This window comes from Lissotriton helveticus, chromosome 2_1 (genome assembly GCF_964261635.1).
Source record: "Lissotriton helveticus chromosome 2_1, aLisHel1.1, whole genome shotgun sequence".
Lineage (NCBI taxonomy): Eukaryota > Metazoa > Chordata > Amphibia > Caudata > Salamandridae > Lissotriton > Lissotriton helveticus.
Genome location: NC_136059.1, coordinates 1,119,434,649 through 1,119,454,880, shown reverse-complemented (window position 1 = coordinate 1,119,454,880; position 20,232 = coordinate 1,119,434,649). Strand labels below are relative to the sequence as shown.

The following is a 20,232-nucleotide window of genomic DNA, read 5'->3' as shown; positions in this document are numbered from 1 at the left end:
TCCTTTGTGTAAATAAACAGGCTGGCATCTCCTCCAGAGAGGGAAAACCAGTTGCAAAACTGGTTTCCCAAGAGAAGTGGCTCATTCTGCTGGGGACACCTAGCAGGACTCCTTATAGGGGAAGCAATTGAGAGAGCGCAAATCAAGAAAATTATAGAAGTGCACCATATTTACAAGCACGTTGTATTAGTTTAGTAAACATTATATAAGAGTGTCGAATTTATAGAGTGAAAATACATAAGAGTGTTTAATTAAAATAGAATACTTATATCAAGTGTGAAGAAATAATGTAGATGTTTGTAGAGATGTTAGAATGATGTTGAAATCCCATGTTATGTGGCTGTGGTAGGGGAAAATGTAATTCTGCTAAACGTAGAAATGTGTAGGCCACATGGCAGTTCACATAGAGTACAAGATGCTGTTACACTCTTACACGATGGTGGATTTTAATGTTATTGTAATTCAAAGTATTATTGATCCTAGAACTGAAATATATATTTTATAGAAGTGTTTCATATAACCATTGTGTGTTATAAGTTAGAATACTGTTTAAACTAAGAAATCAAAGATTTACCGAGTGCACAGGCCCGTTCATGCAATTCTAATAGGCCTGAATAGACAAAGTCGTTTCTTTTGATCTGTATGTGCTCGTTAGAGAAAGGTCGTGTTAGGCACAATTTGTGGAGCTTGCTCGATGGTTTACGACCTAGAAGATACGGTGGAGGCCGGAATGTGGGGCCCACAGTACAAGTGTCTGTTTGCAGGTGTGAGGAGGTTCCAATCAAGGGAGTGATGAATGGACTTTTGTTCAGAGGACCAGGCACAGGTCTGGAGGAGGCTTCAGGAATTTCTGGGGGGTACCGTCCTGCCGGAGAGGAGCCTGGGAAGCAAGGTCAACGCTAACGATGGGCCCAGAGGAGTATCAGTATGGAAAATGCCAGAACCAACACCACGTGAGGGGCGTCTCTAAAGGGCGTTTCTATGGTAAATGTGATTTTTGTATTAGGGACAGCACCCCTGGGTGGAGTTAAGGCACATGGTCTGAGTAACCTAAGAGAGCGGATGGGTAGGCAGATAGGGAACTGCGAGACTTCGTTTTTGCAACAAAGACTAAGGGAAGTGTGTGATCTTCCTTGGAAGTCACCACTGCTGACACCTTTTTAGGTTAAGATCTTGCTAAGAAGGGATGTCACTTAGTCTAGTGTAGGGGCAGTCTAATCTGATTTTCTTCCTTTCTGTAAATGACTCACAGGCTACAGCTAGTATCTATTCTTGCAACTTTGATGATTTTTGAATTGGTTTTGGTAATATTCTTCTGCCGACTAAGAGCATTTAGAAAATGTATGTTTGTATTGATACCCGTATATCTTTTGAACCTTATATTGAGATGTTTGTATCTTCAGTTAAGTTTGGCTTTGTAATAAACTTTTAAACTTTTTAAGCTTAAGTGGTTCTTTAGAGTGGTGTAAGTCATTAACTGATTGACCTAGTAGTGGATTGCCTTTTACTCTATGACAGGTACCAACGGTTCAGTCGACCTGAGTTGGGATCTAGATCTACAACAATAGACCAGAAATCCCGCGTTAACACAAGCTTGCGCCTCCTTTTATTCGGGTGCAACCCCCCAGGAAGTGCTGAAAAGTTGGTAGGGTAGTCTCATGGAAATTACTGCCTCATTGGATAGTGAGTGCTAACCTCCCAAAATTGAGAAGATGTAATAAAAGTGGCACCCTAGACCCACAGTCTTCAAATCACTACTTGAGTGGAATATGATAGAAGGACTGCCCTGCTAGTACCTGGACCCAGCAAAGTGAGGCTGCACTAAAGACTGGACTGTACCTGCTTCATTCAAGGGACCTGTAGAGTGTCTGTTGGGCCCAATAATGGAAAAGAGCTCCATTTGTGCCTGGATGGAAAAAGTGACTCCAAGAGCTAGGTGGCTAGCCTCCTGTTGAGCTTCAGGACCACCAAAAGTTAAAAAGGAACCTGCACTGGTCAAATGCACAGCTGCCTGGATTCTTTCCCACCCCTTGATGGTGAAGTACCTGTTGGGTGACCAAGTCTGGACCTTCTAGAGGTTCCCCTCAAGCCAGTAGGACCCAAAGCTGAAGTAGAATCATGTCCCCCAAATAAAAGGATTTGCTTATCTCTAAGCAACTGCTGAACTTGCTGTAACTGGGTGGCCAACTGACCAGTGGCAACTGGACCTTCACTGGGCTCCCCTACTACAATGTGGACATCAAGTCCTGAGGCCAAAGACGACCCCTGAAGTTCGTGGATGCCAGGGTGGCCCCAGGAAATCTTAACTGCATCTCTTCAGTATTCCTTCAGCTTCTTCAGCCTCTCATCATCCTTCATCCCCAACATCAGGACCACTCCTTGATTGGATCAGTTGACGAGGAAAATGGCACTGAGGACCATAAGATTGCTGACTACAACAGGTAAACTGTCACCCTGGACCTAAGAGGTACCTGCGGCTGGCCTATTCCACTGTGGCTAGTTCAAGAAGACGGTAACTGGCATTTCAGCCCATTGGCTACTATTTTCTTGCAATGATGTATTGCATCCAAGAGCTTAAAGTTAAAGTATTTTACGCAAATTTCAGAAATCATATCTCCAGTTCCCTCAATAGATTTTTGTCGTTTTGGTGTTTTAAAGTAAGATAAAAAATACACTCTTTTTAAAGATTGGTTTCAGTTTTATATTGTGGTGTATCTCTTACTTAATAGCTGTCTTGGATCTTCAAAATGCTTTACTCTTGTTCCTTTGGCTAAGCCTTGCCCTTTTGTGCTACAGCTACCCAATGCTGAGAGAAGGGTTTTTGTTAAAGAACCTAACTGGACCTGATAGTGATTGTGGCATTATTACATGGTGAAGCCTCACAACTGCACCGCATAATACATCCACTTTCATACAATCGCCATTTAAATAAACAGACTATTCTGCTTATTTGAATAACCTGCACTTCACCATCATTGCACACTATTGAACATGCTAACTGTTTTTATTTTAGATCAGTTCTTGAAATGTATGATTTTACCAGAGGAGCGAGTTAGGGTTTTTTCAATTTTATTTGTTAATAATTATCAACAAATTAAATGTACTTGTTACACACATCTATTAATATAATTACATGTGGCACTACATAGACAAAGTACCAATAATCAATATATTTATACTTGGGACGTCACACAGGGATTGATACCATTTCAAAGATTTTCATCTCGGCTATTATATCGGTATAACTTTAAATGCTCCCTACTTACCAAGGGAGGGCCTTTGTGTCCCACTATCAGGATTGCAGGTTATTCTTACATCCTCCTGATGAGTGCAGTCATGTTTTCCCCACTCTCTCCTGGCACACTGGAGAAAGGCGGTTTCCTTTCCAGAGCAGCTGACATTATCCAACCAGATGTGTCCTGTACCGCCCCCAGCCTGGCTTTCCATGGCATTCTTCCCATGCCTGTAAAAACACAACAGGCAGAACATGTGATTTCATCCACTGAAATAGCATATTTATCCCCTGAAGTTTTAATTCATAATAATTTCTTGGGTAGGACAATAACATTAACTGTCAGAGATAAAACAGAGCATCAAGTTAAAAAGAATAGAGCAATAGCTACACCCTGGTATTTAATTACTAACCACATGCATTTACCAGCATTCATACCTTATATAAAATGTATAGTCAAGCAATTTCAGTCTTAACCTGGATTCAAGTGGTAGAAAATCATAATGGACAATAACACACTAGAGGTCTTTGTTATATCCTAAGTATTGCATTAATAGGTAATCAGCCTAGGTACTCCTAGCTGCTTATCCAGAGTGAGAGATGGTAACAGAAAGTTGGTGTGACTGTGATGAATAGAATGCCTGGGTGCCTGAGTGGATGTGTGGTGACAGTTGGAGGTGGGCTGAGCAGCTAGGCAGGCTGCTCCTGGTGGGGCTGGTAAATGGTTAGTAACTAACTAGAGCTGGCTGTACAATGATTTATACTACCCTGACATGGAACTAATAAAGAAGACTTGAAATATACAACATGGCTACCTGTGTCTCTATGTGCGCAGGGTACAACAGTATTCTTTAACTTCCAGTGATCATTCATCAAACATACAAGTGCCAGCCGATCGTCATCAGTCAGTGGCACCTCCAACAATGTTGGAGGAGGGTACAGTGATTTTTCACAGAGAGCAGCAAGTGCACGGAATTGGCAAGCAGCATGGTGGTATTCCAGTCCACCATTTGCAGCCCTCTTGTAAAGACGTACTGCCATTCTAAGATTATATCATGCAAAGCAATGCATTGCAATGTGCCCAGAGAGCGATATTTTCTCCAACACAGCCTCCTCTTGAAGTACAACTCCTCTGTGGAGTCAATTCTTATTTTAAATTGGTCCCCTTGGAGGTCCACTGCAAGAAAAGCATGGCTCTGGGATTTCCCTACCAGGGAAATCCACTGGGCTAGACAAACACAGTAAAGGATTAAATTGCAGTCTACACTTTTAGGAGCACAGTGCCTTTTTAATATCTAGTATAATAAATAGATAGTTCAAATGCTCCTCTCCCTGCCTATGCATCAACCTCCTTCTTACTTTGGTTGTGCCTCCTTGCAGGAAGCTCTTCTCTCTCTCTCCCTTGCTGCCTCTGTCTTTACCCTCCTGCCTGGGTCTCCTCCCACTCTGGATTATCACATTCTGCTAGTATCCCTCTGCCTCAAATCCTGTCCTCTTTTTCCTCCTATATGTGCCACAGACGGACAGAAGACCTCCAAGCTTGACTGCAGTGCAAGCTGTGCAAACAGATACAAGCATGCACACGCCAGCAGGGCAGTGCAGATATATATCACATACAGAGAAAAAGCAGAATGAGTATTATGAGTCTTATCTGGGAGTCCCTCCCAGATAAGACATATACACTGTATCTTGCAGCAGTGCAAACTTCCCTAAAGTGAATAGTCACTAACAGTTTAGGTCGTACATACAATTTACTGCAGTATGTGTGTCACGTGATCTTAGATAAAATGTACTGATTATTTAATAATTTAAATAAGGTAGTTGACTTTGAGTGTATATAATACAAAAGTGAAGATATGCTTCAGTCGATTGAAATTGTAATTGTACTTATTTCAGTAATGACTTATAAGATGCCTCCTGGTATGTAGTTATGATTATTCAAACTCTAATCCTCAGGTAATACCATGAAAAAGTTATGAAGACCTGATCAATATAAATAGTTAAATTATGATGAGCAGAAATATGTTGACACATATCATGGCATAAGATGTGTGAATTTTGCCTTTATCTTGTCCAATTTTCATTTGGGAGTCTGTTTCTGCCATATGCTAAACTACAGGTTTCTGACCATAAATAAGTTAGTAGGCACCAAAACTCAAGAATCCTCTTTCTTTTGGACAAGTGTTTTTGATGACAAAACACCATCTTCCCTGTGATGTAGTGGCTCTCAAACATAAACTCGCGCACATTTGGAAGCAATCCTCGTGATCAGAAACATTCGTGAAAATAGATTTATACTTAGAATACAAGTCAAACGTGTGCTAGTGTGTTTGCAGAATCCTATTCCTATACACAAACTGTAACAACAGTGCTGCTAAACCTCAAGGATGGGAATTTAAATATTGACTAGTCATCCCCCTCCCCCATTGTAGGCCTTGTTGCTCCTAGAGCATGATGCATGGTATTTAAAAGGAGGACATGTAGAAATGTAATGTTAACATGTCCTTACAGTCACTAGCACCCAAAAGCTAATACGTAAACAAATATTAAATAATGATAAAAACAGTTAAACAACTGTTTTTGATATTTACTTAAACGAAACATCCAATCCAATGGTGAAGTCAGATTTTTAATAAATATGAAGAAAAAGTAATCTTTAGAACGTTTTGTATTCCCTGCATGAAGTACCTGGAGGCCTAATCTCATTGGCTCTCTAGCTTCTTTCAGTCATTTATTAGCCTTGGATATGTTGGAATAGGTGTGAAAAGCCACCCAGGAGTAAACAATAGGCTGACCTGAATAGGCAGAGATGTCTCCTCTGAACTCCACCAAATATGCAGGGCTGTGGGCATCCTTCTTTAAACCATGGTGTTAAATCCTGCTTGAGTGCCAAATCCTGATTGACAGGTCTGCTGGCTTCACAGAGAACACTTGGGGCACACTTGAAAGTGGAGGGAGCAGGATGCCAAGACAAATCTTGTTGATCCACTGTCTGGTTGCTGAAGGAATATGCTTTTCTCCTACCAGATTTCTGTCTCTGCGTTTACATATAACCCTTGGGGAACACTCGAAAAGGGAGTGAACAGGATATGATTGTATTCACCAGAGATTTAAGCGGCACTGGCTTAAACAACACCATAAGCACCAATGTAATGTGCATAACAGGAATACATAACCACTGCTTTTTAAAATAAATTATAATGGTTTTTATGACAGAGCATGTCAAGATACAATTTTACAATCCTAAACCAAACCCCTAACCTGCCTGAGCCATGTACATTTTGGATGGGCACAGTTAATGTTTGTCAACTGTGTTATGTATGGCATGGGGACACTATTTTAAACTCCAAGTCACATGGTTGTTCTACAGCCTGTTAGAGGGTCTGGATGTTGGCCTTATACATATGTAATCTGAGATAGTACTAGATTAGAGCTTTGTTCAGGTAAGTGAAATAAATCTCCAGTAAAGAAAAAAAAGCTGACAAGTAATTTTGCTATATAGAGATAAATCCCTATTAGAATGTAGAGAAAAAGGGAAGATATGTATTGCTGAGATCATGGAGAAGGAGAAAAACAGGCAGTAGTATATTAATCCCAAACTAATTCTACTTGATTACTAGCTCTGGCCCAGCAGTGAAACTGCCCTAGCCAATATCCGGAACAATTCTTGCTATCCCTGGATGAAAACAAGGATACAGCAATCAAGCTCCACAATTTCTCTGCAGCCTGCATCGCTATAAACCATAACATCTTGCTGATAAAGCTCAAATACTTGGCAGGAAGTTCTGTACCTGTGCAGTAATGGATTTGATTATTCATCTCCAGCTGGAATCCAGACATTTGTATTCTGTCACTGGAAACAGCATAACTTAAGGTGTGCAAAATGGCACAAAATGATCTGTTACATGTCTGTTCTTCAGTGTCTGTGCACCATTTGGCCTGGGCCCTACAACAGCACCCGAAAACGTCCATATGTGCATTGGTGACATTCAGATCTATTCCAGCTGGAAAACAGATCCACAAACCAGTCAAATATACATCCTGTCAGGGTCACATTCTCCTTTAGAAGCAAGAGAGGTTCACGTGTATTCAAGGAGTCAAAATTGAGATTATGCTACTCAGTGGCACAGAAACTTCCTTCTTTAAGTTGCCTCCCCATTTCAATTCTTCACTTTCCACCTCAAGGAACCTAGGTGTTATTATTAATATGGAGATCCAATTCATTACCCCAAATGAAGGTGGTTAAGGCAACAACTCTCTGGAAAATCTTTCTGCTCCATCTGGTTCAATAACTGGTTGGGTTCGAGACAACCCTGGTGGCAGCTCGACATTCTACACAGGCATCAAACACAAGTTCTCGGATTGCACTTCATTGTGAGGAAGTATAACCACAAAATTCCAGTCTTGACACAGGTACATTATTTCTTACCGCACATAAGAATCGAGGTCTTTGCATCATCCACAATGCCTACTGGGGCAAAGTCCGAAATACCTACAAAACCTTACTCCCATTGCAGCCCAGCAAGATCTTGTGTTCTGCAGTTCTACGCTCGAGTACCCCACAAGTCTTCAAATGGATCAAACATACAATCTGTTTGTTGGCAGTCGCAGAACCCACATTGTGAAACCCATTGAACCCAAGTTTGAGGACAGATCCTAATTACGCGTTTCAGGGAGGGTCTGAAAACAGAACTGGTCCTGCTCGCCTACCTGAGAACTACGTACAACTGGAGATGGTAGCATAGAATAGATGACTGCTACCAAATCTGTACTGACTGGGCGCTAATTTTCTTCCCGCTTCCCAATTTACACATTTGGGGATTATCTACAGAAGTATGCAGTAGCCAAAACGCGGCACAATGTGTTCTATAAAACCTCTAAAAAATAAATAAATATCTCACAAGTGTGCCCAATCGGTAATTAGAACCCATATCTTCAGGTCCCAAGGTCGGTAACTTAAAGAGTAGGGCATATTTCCCTCTCACTTTTAGGTAAAGTAACACCATGATCTTTAAAGATTGATTTGGCATTTCACAAAATACCACAATTATTTGTTCCATGTGAACATGATGTGCTGATTTCTGATGGTCGTAAAAATATGTTAGCTGGGGCAGACCGGGGGTAACATTGTATGTTTATTTGTCTTGGCCTTCGGGTCTAGAATTCTGTAAACTTCAACCTGTGTGGCGCTTGCCGTAAAAGCACATCACACATGTGCGGGGTAGGAGACCCGAGGCCTAAAGAGCGGGAAGCCACGGCTGAGTGGATGCACATTATGAAGGGTTTTCCCAAAAGAGCAAGGCAGATTCCATTTGCTGCCAGCAACCATCGGTAATGCTTCAGAACTGAAACTGGCTTTCCCTCCGTGCAGAAATAAGTAAAGCTTATTTTAATTAGAATCGCTCTTTGTTTCATAGTAAAAATAGTGTACTAAAATAGAGCTTCAGAAGAAAACCACGAAGGGAAAATATTCTCAGTAACAAAAAACCATCCGAGTCAGTATTTCCAAATTATGTGATATGGTGTGTCCAAATTGACTGCCACCTTTGATCCTGCCTTCTCGTTCCAGCTTTGTGTGTTTTGCTAACAGCCCATGGCCAATACCCAGAGCCCTACTGTCTGCGCTGCTGCTCAGGGAAGTAGGTGCTGAGTGATTTACCGAGCTAGCTTGGCAGCAGTGTCCAATAAAAGGCCCGGGATTGGTTCCTGACCGCCAGTTTTTTAAAAAGAAATATGCTTCGACCTCAGTTTAGATCATAAACACATTGCACAGCACTCTTAAACGGAGTCTTCCTATCAGATTTCTGCTCTGGCGTCCTCTCACTGTCCACATATATTTCCTGATTCGTAATTTAACATTCCTAGTTGCTCCATTAGCAAAGCTTCTGGGTGCTGTACCAAACGTAATGCATTTTTGGATTAGCAAATGCAATCTTGAAGAACTTCCTTAGTTCTTCTAGGACATTGTTGCAAATGCAATAGATTTACAGGTGAAATGGTGTGCGGAAATGAGGAAATATGATTGAACAATCGTGACAAGAAGCAAAATACTTAACCATGTGGCATTCATTTTTGTATAGTGATAAAAAAAGAATTGGCAAACCCAATTGGTCTCAACCTTAAAAAGCAATGCAGAACTATAGGCTTTGCTATTTTGCCAATGATGTTTGATGTATCGGCAAAAGGGGGGGGGGGGGGGGGGGGGGACATCTTGCTTGCCAACGATCAGCATCAGCAAAAAATATATAAAAAAATAAAAGCACATTGATGTGTACACACATGTATCGTTATACACTGTATGCTTCATAAATATAAGGCTACCCAACACCACACGATGTACACTTGCTTGCGCGTCACCAGGCACGCTTGTGCATGCGACAAGATATAGCCACCATTTTGTTGTATTTACAGTCTCAAAATGGTGAATGCTTATATTGGAGTGATAAATAAAAAAAAAGTCAAACTGTGTGAAACCACCGGTTAACAATGAAGCATCAAAAACAAAATATGCTAAACAAAGAACGCAGCTTGGAGGACGAGAGAGCAACTGAGGTGCGAATCATGGTGGCTCTTCCACTAGGGCGGAGGAGCGTCGCCTCACTGCTTTCTTGGAGTGTGACAGGGCCGGCCCTAGGCATGTGCAAAGTGTGCACCTGCACAGGGCTGCCAAACCCCTGGGGCTGCCACGACGAGGATCGGATCGGAAGGATGATACATCGTGGCACTGTGTGAAATTGCCTCTATCTATCAGCAAAGCACCATGGTCCCAGGCCTCGAAAACATCAAAGGAATTGAAATAATGTAATCATTGTGACTTAAAACGAGAGATTGCACTTTTTGAACAACCCTTTTTCATACGCAGTGATTGATAACATGCTCTAAAATTCAAGACCGAATTTGATGTGTAACAGAAAAAAGTAGTGCAACGCGACTGCTGGGACGGCAGGATACAGGGCAACATCCATTGGGTGTGGGGGAACAGCACGTGTTCGGGAGGGGGCAAATGGACAGCCTGGTCTTTCGGTCGACAAGAGTTGGAGAGGACCGAAAATGTGAGTCTATTTATTGTTTTTTTTATTTCGTTCTTCGGTCATTATATGCTTCTCAGCATTTCGAATGAAATAATAAGACTATATCGTGTGATTGTAAAATTAAAAGATGCACACTTTAACAGCAGTAAGGAAACGACTCCAACTGTAAACCTTTTTGCAAAACTGGAGGGGGCTATTATTCAGTACACATAAAAGTGGAGATCAGCTTTTGTTATTTGCCTGTAATTTCTGCCTCGGCCAGCACATGCTAGGGCACTCGAACCTTTGAATATGAGAAGGTAGGTTGGTAGTTTGTGTGCAGGCGGAGACATTTTATTTGCTTGATGAACTTTGACACACAGTTTAGTTAATGGCTGTTCCCATATAAGTTAGGCTGTGTCGATCACATTGTTACTGCTTTAGGGTGACTGGGATGTGTATTCTTAATCATTTTGCTGTTTACCCTGGCATCAGGGAGTCAATTGGCAGTATGAATTCATTTCCTGTTAGGCCTTAGTGCCATCTTGGCGTCCATCTTTACAGACTCCACGCTGGTTCTCAAACAAAAGGCTCCTTTGTGTCATTCATTGTATTGGAACAGCTGGTCAGATTCACAAGTGAATACCCAGGGGCGCATCTAGTTTTCCTAGCAGTTGTGTAATAGTATGATAGCTCACCTCTCCACGCCTTTCCGCGGACTGTCCTACGAGGCTTCTCATAACAAGACTTGCGGGTTTAGGTGCAGCGACACTGAAGGCACCACCATCCAGTGTCCCTGCACCTAAAACCTCTCATTATAATTTTAAGAGGTCAGAATAGGCAATAAGACCTAGTCTGTTTGTGAATAGATTTTCAAACTCAGCCTCATTAATAGGCCATTCTCAACTAGAATCTAATACCTGTTAGAAGCAGGCGATCAATGGATCCAGAGAAATCTGTGCAGGTTTAGGTGGCGGGCTGGAGGGATTGAAGCAGGCGGTCAATGGAACAAGAGAAATCTGTGCAGGTTTAGGTGGCGGGCTCAGGGCCGGACCTAGGCATGTGCAAAGTGTGCACCTGCACAGGGCCACCGAACCCCAGGGGCCGCCACGTCGAGGATCGGATGGATCAATGATACATCGTGGCACTGGCGGCCCCCTGGCAGGATTTGGCGGCCTCCGGCTCCGACCCCGGCTTCCAATACTAAGTTCCGACAGTCACATGTGAGATACATAGAGAGGGAGGGAGGTTAAAGGTACATGGAGAAGTAGAACTAGAGTCAGGTTAAGAGAGAGGGTGAAGTGAAGTAAGGAAATAAGGAAATCCCATAGAGTATTTTTTAAATTTAATTGCCACCAATTGCCGGAGAGTGCTAGGGTTAAGGCTAGATTGGGCACGCCAGGCATGCACACCAAGGGGCAGATTTTCTTTATCGCAATGCAGCATAGCAACAAAAGTTAACTTACTGACCTGCACAAGGGTGAGAATAAAGCAGCACAGAGCCGTATATATTAGATATGGCCTGCTGCTGCTCACTACTCGCTCGTCACATTACTTGTCCTGAACTGCGTCCCCAGGGCAGCAGTGGGCGTGGCAAACACAGGGAGGTCAAAATTACTATTCTAACTCCACGTTTTTCATTTGCCTGCATATCCTACAGTCAGTTTTTGCATACATTGTTATGTATCATTTTGGGACCCTAGTGTAATTTTCCCGATTAACGCCCTTTGCCCGTATATAGGTATAGATCTCCATATCCGTATTATTAAAACACCTTCCTGAGCTCCGCCCCGTCCGGACCCCCTCTTCCGGGGCCCCCACCTACGCTCCCTGCACAGGGCCACCATGAGCCTAGAGCCGGCCCTGAGTGTGAGAAGCAGAAACATAAAATGGTAATAACTTCCCGTCATAACCATTTTATGTTTAGTTGCCAGTGGGCGGGCTGCTCTGCGAGCAGGGGAGGAGTGGTGTGCCCAATCCTGAGGGTGCAATGACTGTTTGGTCGGCCCTCTGGGGCCGCCCAAACCAGTCATGCGCACTCTGCTCTTTCTCCATGCAGGCTGCAATGCAGCCTAAATGGATAACATGGACTCCCCGTAAGCCCCTGGCTGGGCGGCGTCCCCACCAATCACAACACTGCCATTGCAGCTCTGTGATTGTCTTAAGGGAACGAGGATTCCTGTTCATGCCGGAGGCAGGAGAGCAGAAGCAGGAGCCAAGAAAACGTGGGACCCGGCTGGCGGACAGGTACGTTTTTAATTTATTACTAAATGAACCACCTCTCCCCGCGCGACCCCCCGCACCTTCAACCAGCGAATAATGCCAGCCGCGACTGGGACGATGTAGGTGGAATGGCGAATTACATGCTGCAGGGAGCAGATGGGGGAAGGGAGCAATGAGGAGAGGGGGTGGGAGTTAAAATAAGATAGACAAGAAAGCCACCCAACCATAAAACGAAAAGCAAGGCGCTGCCCCAATACCCACTATATGTATACATTTTACTGTATTAGTGGCAAGATGTCTTCAACAACACACAGCTAAAGCTGCCTGTAGGTGAGGCCTAAAAACAAAGGTCTAGAATGTGGCCCAGATAATTTACCAGTGCCAAACAAGCCAACTATCATCTTTATGTTTTTCACAGATGCTCTTGGTTTGACAGGTATGCCCAGATGGGGGTCCTATGCCTGTGGTGATACAGAGCTGTCATAACAGGGGTGTAGCAGAAGGGGTAGTAGGGCCCAGACACTGTTCTTTTCCTGGTCCCTTCTTCGTGCAGCAAATCAATCAATCAATCAATCATATCATTTGTAAAGCGCACTACTTACCCGTGAGGGTCTCAAGGCGCTGGAGTGGGGAATGCTGCTCGAAAAGCCAGGTCTTGAGGAGTTTTCTGAAGGTCAGCAGGTCTTGGGTCTGCCGGAGGTGGATAGGGAGGGTGTTCCAGGTCTTGGCGGCGAGGTGGGAGAATGATCTACCACCTGAGGTCGCTCTTCGGAAGCGGGGGGACTGTAGCGAGGGCGAGGTCGGCGGAGCGGAGCTGGCGGGTGGGGGTGTAGAAGCTGAGTCGTGTGTTGAGGTACGTTGGTCCGGTGTTGTGGAGTGCCTTGTGTGCGTGGGTGAGGAGCTTGAAGGTTATCCTCTTGTTGATCGGGAGCCAGTGCAGGTCTCTCAGGTGGGGTGTGATGTGGCTGCGGCGAGGGATGTCCAGGACCAGGCGTGCAGAGGCGTTCTGGATGAGTTGGAGCCTTCTCAGGAGTTTGGCCGATTTTAAAGCAAGCTTGTCATTTTGAATTCAATATAAGAAAGGACAGGGCAAACCCGTAGGTGGAAAGAACGTGGTTGCACATATAGAATAGAAGCAAAAGTGGTTCCTCTCAGAAATAGCTTCAAAACTAATTTAGGGTAGTAATCACCAGATAATTACTAATGAAAGGACACTCTTTAAGACGCCGATAATATGAAGAAATAATAACTATATTGCCATAGTGAAAAGGATGCAGATTCCTCAGTGTTAAATGTTAAAATCAAACAAAAACAAAAAATAATAGTGCAAGGTTCTTTTACAAGAAACATATTTGAACCCCATATTCATATAAGAGGTGGCAAAGTAGTAGAGGCGTTACAGGACTTCAATGATTCTTGTAAATCAGTCCAGGTTAACAACATGCATAGAAATTATCTTTGCAAAAGTTCTGCTACGCCTGTGATGTGTGATGTGTTTCTTTATAATGTGTTTGGAATTGTGTGCAAAGCTGTATGCACGTATATGCTTTTGTAATAAATACATTGCAGACAAGCATTGGCAAAGCCAAATAGCTGTGGGTTTAAAGTGCTAACACATGCTGCATAAGCACACTGAAGTCAGACAAGAAATGAGAGATGGACTGCATTGAAGATTCTCTTGCCTTTAATCCAGTCTTGTTCTTGTTTCTGGTTCATATAAACAGGGCTATCGTTGTAAAGTAGACCCCCGCGCAACACAATTCAAGCACTTGAGTGAAAGCATAAAGATAGGCCTAAGCAGCCAATATAGCATTAGGGGAGAGATGAATACTGACTGACAACTTCTTAAGTCAATGTCTGTAAGAGGCTGATGGAAGAAAGCCAGGTTAAAAGAGGAAGTCCAAAGCCCCCTCTTTATGTTTATTAACAATACGGTTGTTTGATAGCTGCTCTTTCAAAACCTAGACCTAACAAGCATTGGCAAGGACAATAGGTCTCAGAAATGCCCGAACTATGGTGTTGTCAATGTGAAAGTCTTTTAGCCGTATTTAGTCCCCTAAGTGATGTTACTATGACAGTATTGTGACTTAAATAAGAACAAATGTTAAAAAGAAACGAGTGTGGGGTAAAACATCAGTCAGACATTGAACTGCACAAAGAAAGTAAAAAAAAGACACAAATCTTAGGAGTAAAGGATTGGTCAAGTGAAACTATTTGGCTGAATTACACTGAAAGAGACAGATTAGGTTTTATACAAAAATTCAAAGGAAAATGTAGAGTCGCCACACTGGATGCAGGTGCCCCTTAAGAATGTGAGCGTCCTACTCTAAGTATCTGCATCCTGCAACACACAGACGGGAAGAAACGGGACGATAACAGACTCACTGGTGGATAAAAGAGAGAACGAGCACTGACTGAATATATTCTGGCAGCACTCTGGGATCATGTTATTTCTTGGCACCAGACTGCTTACTCGCCATGTATGCTACAATGAAGTCGTGTTTACAGAAAACCCACTGTGAGTGCGTCGTATTACAACACACACTAAAAAGTAATACATGAGTAGAAAATGTAAGAGATGGTTAAAATCACATACCTACATCTGTGGGTCTACTTTAAGGAAACATTAATTTTCATATAAAAACATATATTTGGTAAGCAGTTCTACTCAAGTCTGCACAATTGAACAACAGTTACTGCTACTGCCAGAGTCCTAGATAACATTGTTAAAGGAAGCAGAAATCAACACCATGACCTCTCAGCATCTTGCAGCATCAGAGGAGAGGATGTGGCGTTACGGCCAGACGTGCAGACTATGGGGCTGGGTTGGCTCAACATCCTGTGATCCTGGGGAAATCAGTTAATTTTCCTGTATCTACAAAAATGAATGTGTCCTTGTGTAAAGTAACTAGTGCTCATGTAAAGAGCTCTAAAAGTGCATTTGGGTGTTCTTCGCACTATATAAAACTGTGTTAAAAAACAAAAAACAAGAGACAGAGTTAGTGAAAAGAAAATCTGCACGATTAAGCAGCAGTAAACAAGTTAGAAACACTCAGCAAAGTAAGACTATAAATCATAATGCTGTTTTAGTTTCATAGTTTGCATGGGGCAGAAAATAGCATTGGAGTGAGACCAATGGCAATAATATTTTTAAAGAAAGGAGAAATCAACTCTGGGGCCACACACTCTGATCTCTCAGCTCCTTTCAGCGTCGGAGGAGAGGACGTGACGTTACAGTCAGAGCTGCTTACTATGGAGCTGGGAAACTGGGTTAGAGTCTTAGCGATGGCTCAAAATCTTGCGATCCTGGGCAAATTAGTTAATTTCCCTGTGCCTACAAAAATGAACATGTCCTTGTATAAAGTAACTGGTGCTCATGTAAAGCGCTCCAATAATTCATTCCGGTGGTGTTCGTGCTATATAAAAGTGCATAAAAAAAACAGGAGATGGAGTATGGAGCTATTGAAAACACAAGCACTCGTATGGAGTGTTCCAAGACAAGGATAAAAGTAGCTCTTAAAATGGGAGCCGTGGATGGTCACAAGTACTTGGTCCATGCTCTGGGCAAGATTCAAACACAGGAAGAGGTATGACGCCTTCACGCTGTGGACAAATGGGTACAAAGGATTTGAGAGCGAAGATGGAAGGAGCAAATGGGAAGCCCATGGGCGGGTTGAAGCCCACAAATTGAAAACGACATGTCTCTTCGAGACAGCGCATGCACTGTCTAGCCGAGACCTAGAAAATATTTGATTTAGCTGTATTTAATTAAGGGTTTAGATTTTCAGGTAAAAGAGGATAATGTCTAGTTTTCTAGTACTAGAGATTTGATGATATAACGAGGTGTTTTTTCTAAATGTACATTCATTACAAATTTACAGAGACAATTAAAAATGAAATATTGCAGTGCAATGGAATATAACTGCTCAGCCATTATAGAATGCACATTTATGTTATGGCATTTGTCCTGCATATTAATTTATGTGTAATTCATTCACATATAGTGATGCTTTTTATTGTTGTTGCGTTTGTTGCAGCCTTTTTTAAACGAGTTTTGGCTTTTTGTGTTATCTACCTGAGAAAGAGGGAAGAATGGTTCAAGTCTGCAGAAGTTTAGTCAGAGTCCATAGACTCTAATGCCAAGGGAGCCATCTTTTCGACCTCCAGTCAGGACATGCTTGTCTTCACTGCGGTGCTATGTGTTTATCTCTGCACTATAAATGGGTCTTACTTAAATCCCAGCTGCCGACAAACCACCAGCGTGTTCCTCTCGGTCCAGCCGTCATCGCACACGGTGCCCCACTGGCCGTGGTGATAGACCTCCAGGCGTCCTTCGTGGCTGCTTTTACCACCCGCCAGTCTGACTGCGCCCTCTGCAGCAGAAAAAGGACCAAGAATTAGTTATGTTAAGTCATCCTTATTGCACACATCCCTGGGGCTGTGTCAGTGCGCAGCGGCCATAGTCACAGATGGTACATACAAGATAATATACTCAGACAACATACATTTGACATCCTCTCTTCCCTTTTTTTCTTGAAACAGTGTTACTCAGAAAGCAAGTTTTTAAAATAACGGGATGTGTAATCGCTTGGCTTCACATGTTCCTGTGTGGGATGCATGGTGTGTGCTAAATGACGAGCATCCTCTGCTACTGCTAGCAAAGAGTGCAAGAAAAACCAACTGTGGAACAAGGTAAAAGCAATATGGGCCACATGTATGTAGCTATTTTCCGTTCGCAAACAAGCCAATTTGCAGAATCTGCCTGTTTGTGAACGTAAAAAAGGCTTTTCCCATGTATCAAACCCTACTTTGCAATTTGGTGACCTGTTACCGAATCGCAAAATGGGCTTGCGGTTCTGTATTTGGAAGGGGGGTGTTTAAGGCGTCCCTTCCAAATACCGAAGAGTAACGGTATGTATGAATGTTTTGTGACAGTGAATGCGGTTGCAAAACATTTGCATTTTACCACCAACTTCAATTTGGTGGTAACCTATTCGCAAATGGGAAGGGGCCACCAAGGAAGGGGTCACCAAGGGAACCCTTCCCCTTTGGTAATGGTGGCAAAAACGTTTTTTAAGAGCAGGCAGTGGTCCCACGGACCACTGCCTGCTTTTAAAAAATGAAAAGAAAACTTTTAATTTTTTTCTTTAAAATGCAACCCGTTTTCCTTTAACGAAAACGGGCTGCTTTGTAAAAAAATATGATTGCTTTATTGACCAGCAATCACGGACATGGTGTTCTGCTGACACTAGCAGGCCACCATGTGTTCTGCTGACACTAGCAGGCCACCATCACCGTGATTTTAGTGATTCCTAGGAGGGCGCATCTTGTGATCTACTGCATTAATATTAATGAGGTAGGTCAATTTGTGACCCCTTAGGAATGGCTACATTTGGAGTGGCGATTACCTAATTGCAAATCGCAGAAAATTGCAATTTGGTAATCGCTATTACAAATATTGATACATGTGGCCCTATGCGTTGCCTTATCCATTCTCTTTGTTTGTTATCTATTTCATAAAAAGTACAAAATAAAACATGGTATTGTTAATAAGTATAGTTAAAATGAAAATTAGACTACAATATTTATTTTGGCTCACACCTGTGCCCACAAACTCACTTTTTACATTGCTTTAGTAGAGTCATTATCGAAACAGATTTACAATTTCAGCAAAATATTTATGTCTCCGATGTATAATGGGTTCAACAGTTAGCCTATTGCGTATTAATGGCCATCTTATTAGCATACATAGCTTCCTAAAGTGCTCATAGCATTGCTCACTACAAGTGGAAACAAACTAAGCATGAACTGCAGATTGGATGCATCGTTTTGGTCTGCGCTGTGGCACATCCTTCATTGGGTGCGACCAGAAGACGCCGGAACAGTGCGCATAATTAGGCAGAAATAAATGTGCTGTCCCAGTGCAGCCACAAACTCCTGCTGTGCTAGAATATTGTGTCAACTGCAACAACAAGATGATGGATGGAATGCTTGAATTAGTCTTAGTCACTGGCCATCACACAGAGTCGCATCCCAGTCCATTGTTTTTCGCCCACCATGCCACCTCAGTTTGGAGCAGGGCATATGCAAATCAATCTTGACCCTGCTCCAGTGGGAATAGGCCAGCCCAGCTGCCAGGCCAGGTATTCACTGAACCGGAACGCAAGCTTCTATCATATCAGCAGCTCAACGTTTTCTACGGTTAGTTAGGTCTAATATTGGCTGTATGACTATTCCAGGTAACTACCAGCCTCGCTGTATTGGTGTTGGAAATGGCTAAAACAAAATGTCACTGACTCTTTCCATTGTAGCTCTTATAGCCTAAGGTTTCAAACTGTCTTTTGCACCTCACTGTTTTCTAATTACTATTTCGTTATGTCCGTATGTCTGTAGATAACAAAACAAAACACATCTGTCATAAAAGAATTAAAGAATGACTTATATGGCCCAATTATTGCTGTCATAGAACTCAGTTAATCCGAACTGAGTTATTTATTCTTGTTATACTACAAAATATATCTTTTTTTCATTTATGACTGAAGTGTTCTGTTTTATTATTATTTTTTCCTTTTTTTTATTAAGTCTACACAGAATTATTCTGTGCCAATTAGAAATTGTTTTAAGAAAGGAGTTTCCTGATCTCTCTTTCAGATTGGCTGATGACAGCAAGGTGCAGTAAGCTTTCACCATTTTGTGCTCTGTTGTGGGTGTTCCAAGCAGGAGATGATCCTGCTGTGAGAAGCAACATTCTACACAGAGGCTGTGTCTGGAGAGCAGCCTGGAGAGGACGCTTGAAAGAAAAAACACCCCAAAACTGTTCTGAAAGTGCAGATAGTAAAATACCGACTCTTGTCTGCAGTTACTGTGTAAAGATGAGAGCCCACTATCCCACTTGCTGTTCTTGTTCCAAAATACTCTATCACCAAAGAAGGGAGTGTTCTGCAGAGTACCGAGAGGAAAGCTGTACAACCAGAACTGGTGTCTGTAGCTTCCAAGAGGTGAGCCTACCGAACCGAGGCTCCTAGAATCCAGTCTGCCTGCTGAGATAGAGAAGGAGGAAGGAGCTTGCCAACCATGAAAGAACAAGTGACTGTCGAGGAGGAGCAATGTGCAGCATGACCAGAGATGGTGCTACGTCCAGAAGATGAGGACTGCATAGAGTGAGCTGGGTATCCCAGTGTTGGCAGGTTACATTCTCTCCAACAGTGGTTCCTGGCAGGAATCATGGCCACTCAAATTGAAGATTTCTGAAACTCTGTTGGGGCTCTAAGCCAGCATGGCCTGTGTCCAGCTGCAGTGCCCAGACGAAATATGGCCTGAATTAAGCTGCATTACCCAAACATTAGTCCAGTGTGTGGCCTTGTTGCCCAGAGAAGAATGACCTGTGTATGGCTGTCAGAGAACAGTCTGAGTGTGACCGCACCACCAGGAGGAGATTGGCCCATGTGCGCTGCACTGATACCTGAGCACCTGCCCACCTGTTCCATATGTGAAACAGTCTACCACCTACAGTCTTCAGAGATGTTCAGCAGCAGCATGGCCGAGGATATGTCTCCTTGGCGTGTGCCTCAGCAATGAAGAGACCCTGATGGAGCTACCAGTTCACATGCTTTCCCTCCTAGAAGCTGAAGCGAGCAGTAGAAATGAGCCCTGGTGGCTGCCAAGGGTGGTAAGATCTGAACAACTGAACTAAGTAAGAAGTGAGCAATTGAACTGTGAGACTGAGCTCAATTTACAAAAGAGGGGGTCATTTGCATCTAAGCCATA

General features: G+C 42.9%; 1 protein-coding gene across 2 annotated transcripts in view; it reads right to left on the bottom strand.

Moving 5' to 3' along the window:
- The window catches only part of PRSS12 (serine protease 12), a 641,810-nt gene that overhangs the window by 227,782 nt on the left and 393,796 nt on the right, over nt 1–20,232 (bottom strand). For both annotated transcript variants that reach the window (XM_078675945.1, XM_078675946.1), the window contains exons 6-7: nt 16,697–16,838; nt 3,267–3,463 (exon numbers count right to left, since the gene is read on the bottom strand). In XM_078675945.1, the coding sequence (XP_078532071.1) occupies nt 3,267–3,463; nt 16,697–16,838 (339 nt within the window). The remainder of the gene's footprint in view (nt 1–3,266; nt 3,464–16,696; nt 16,839–20,232) is intronic.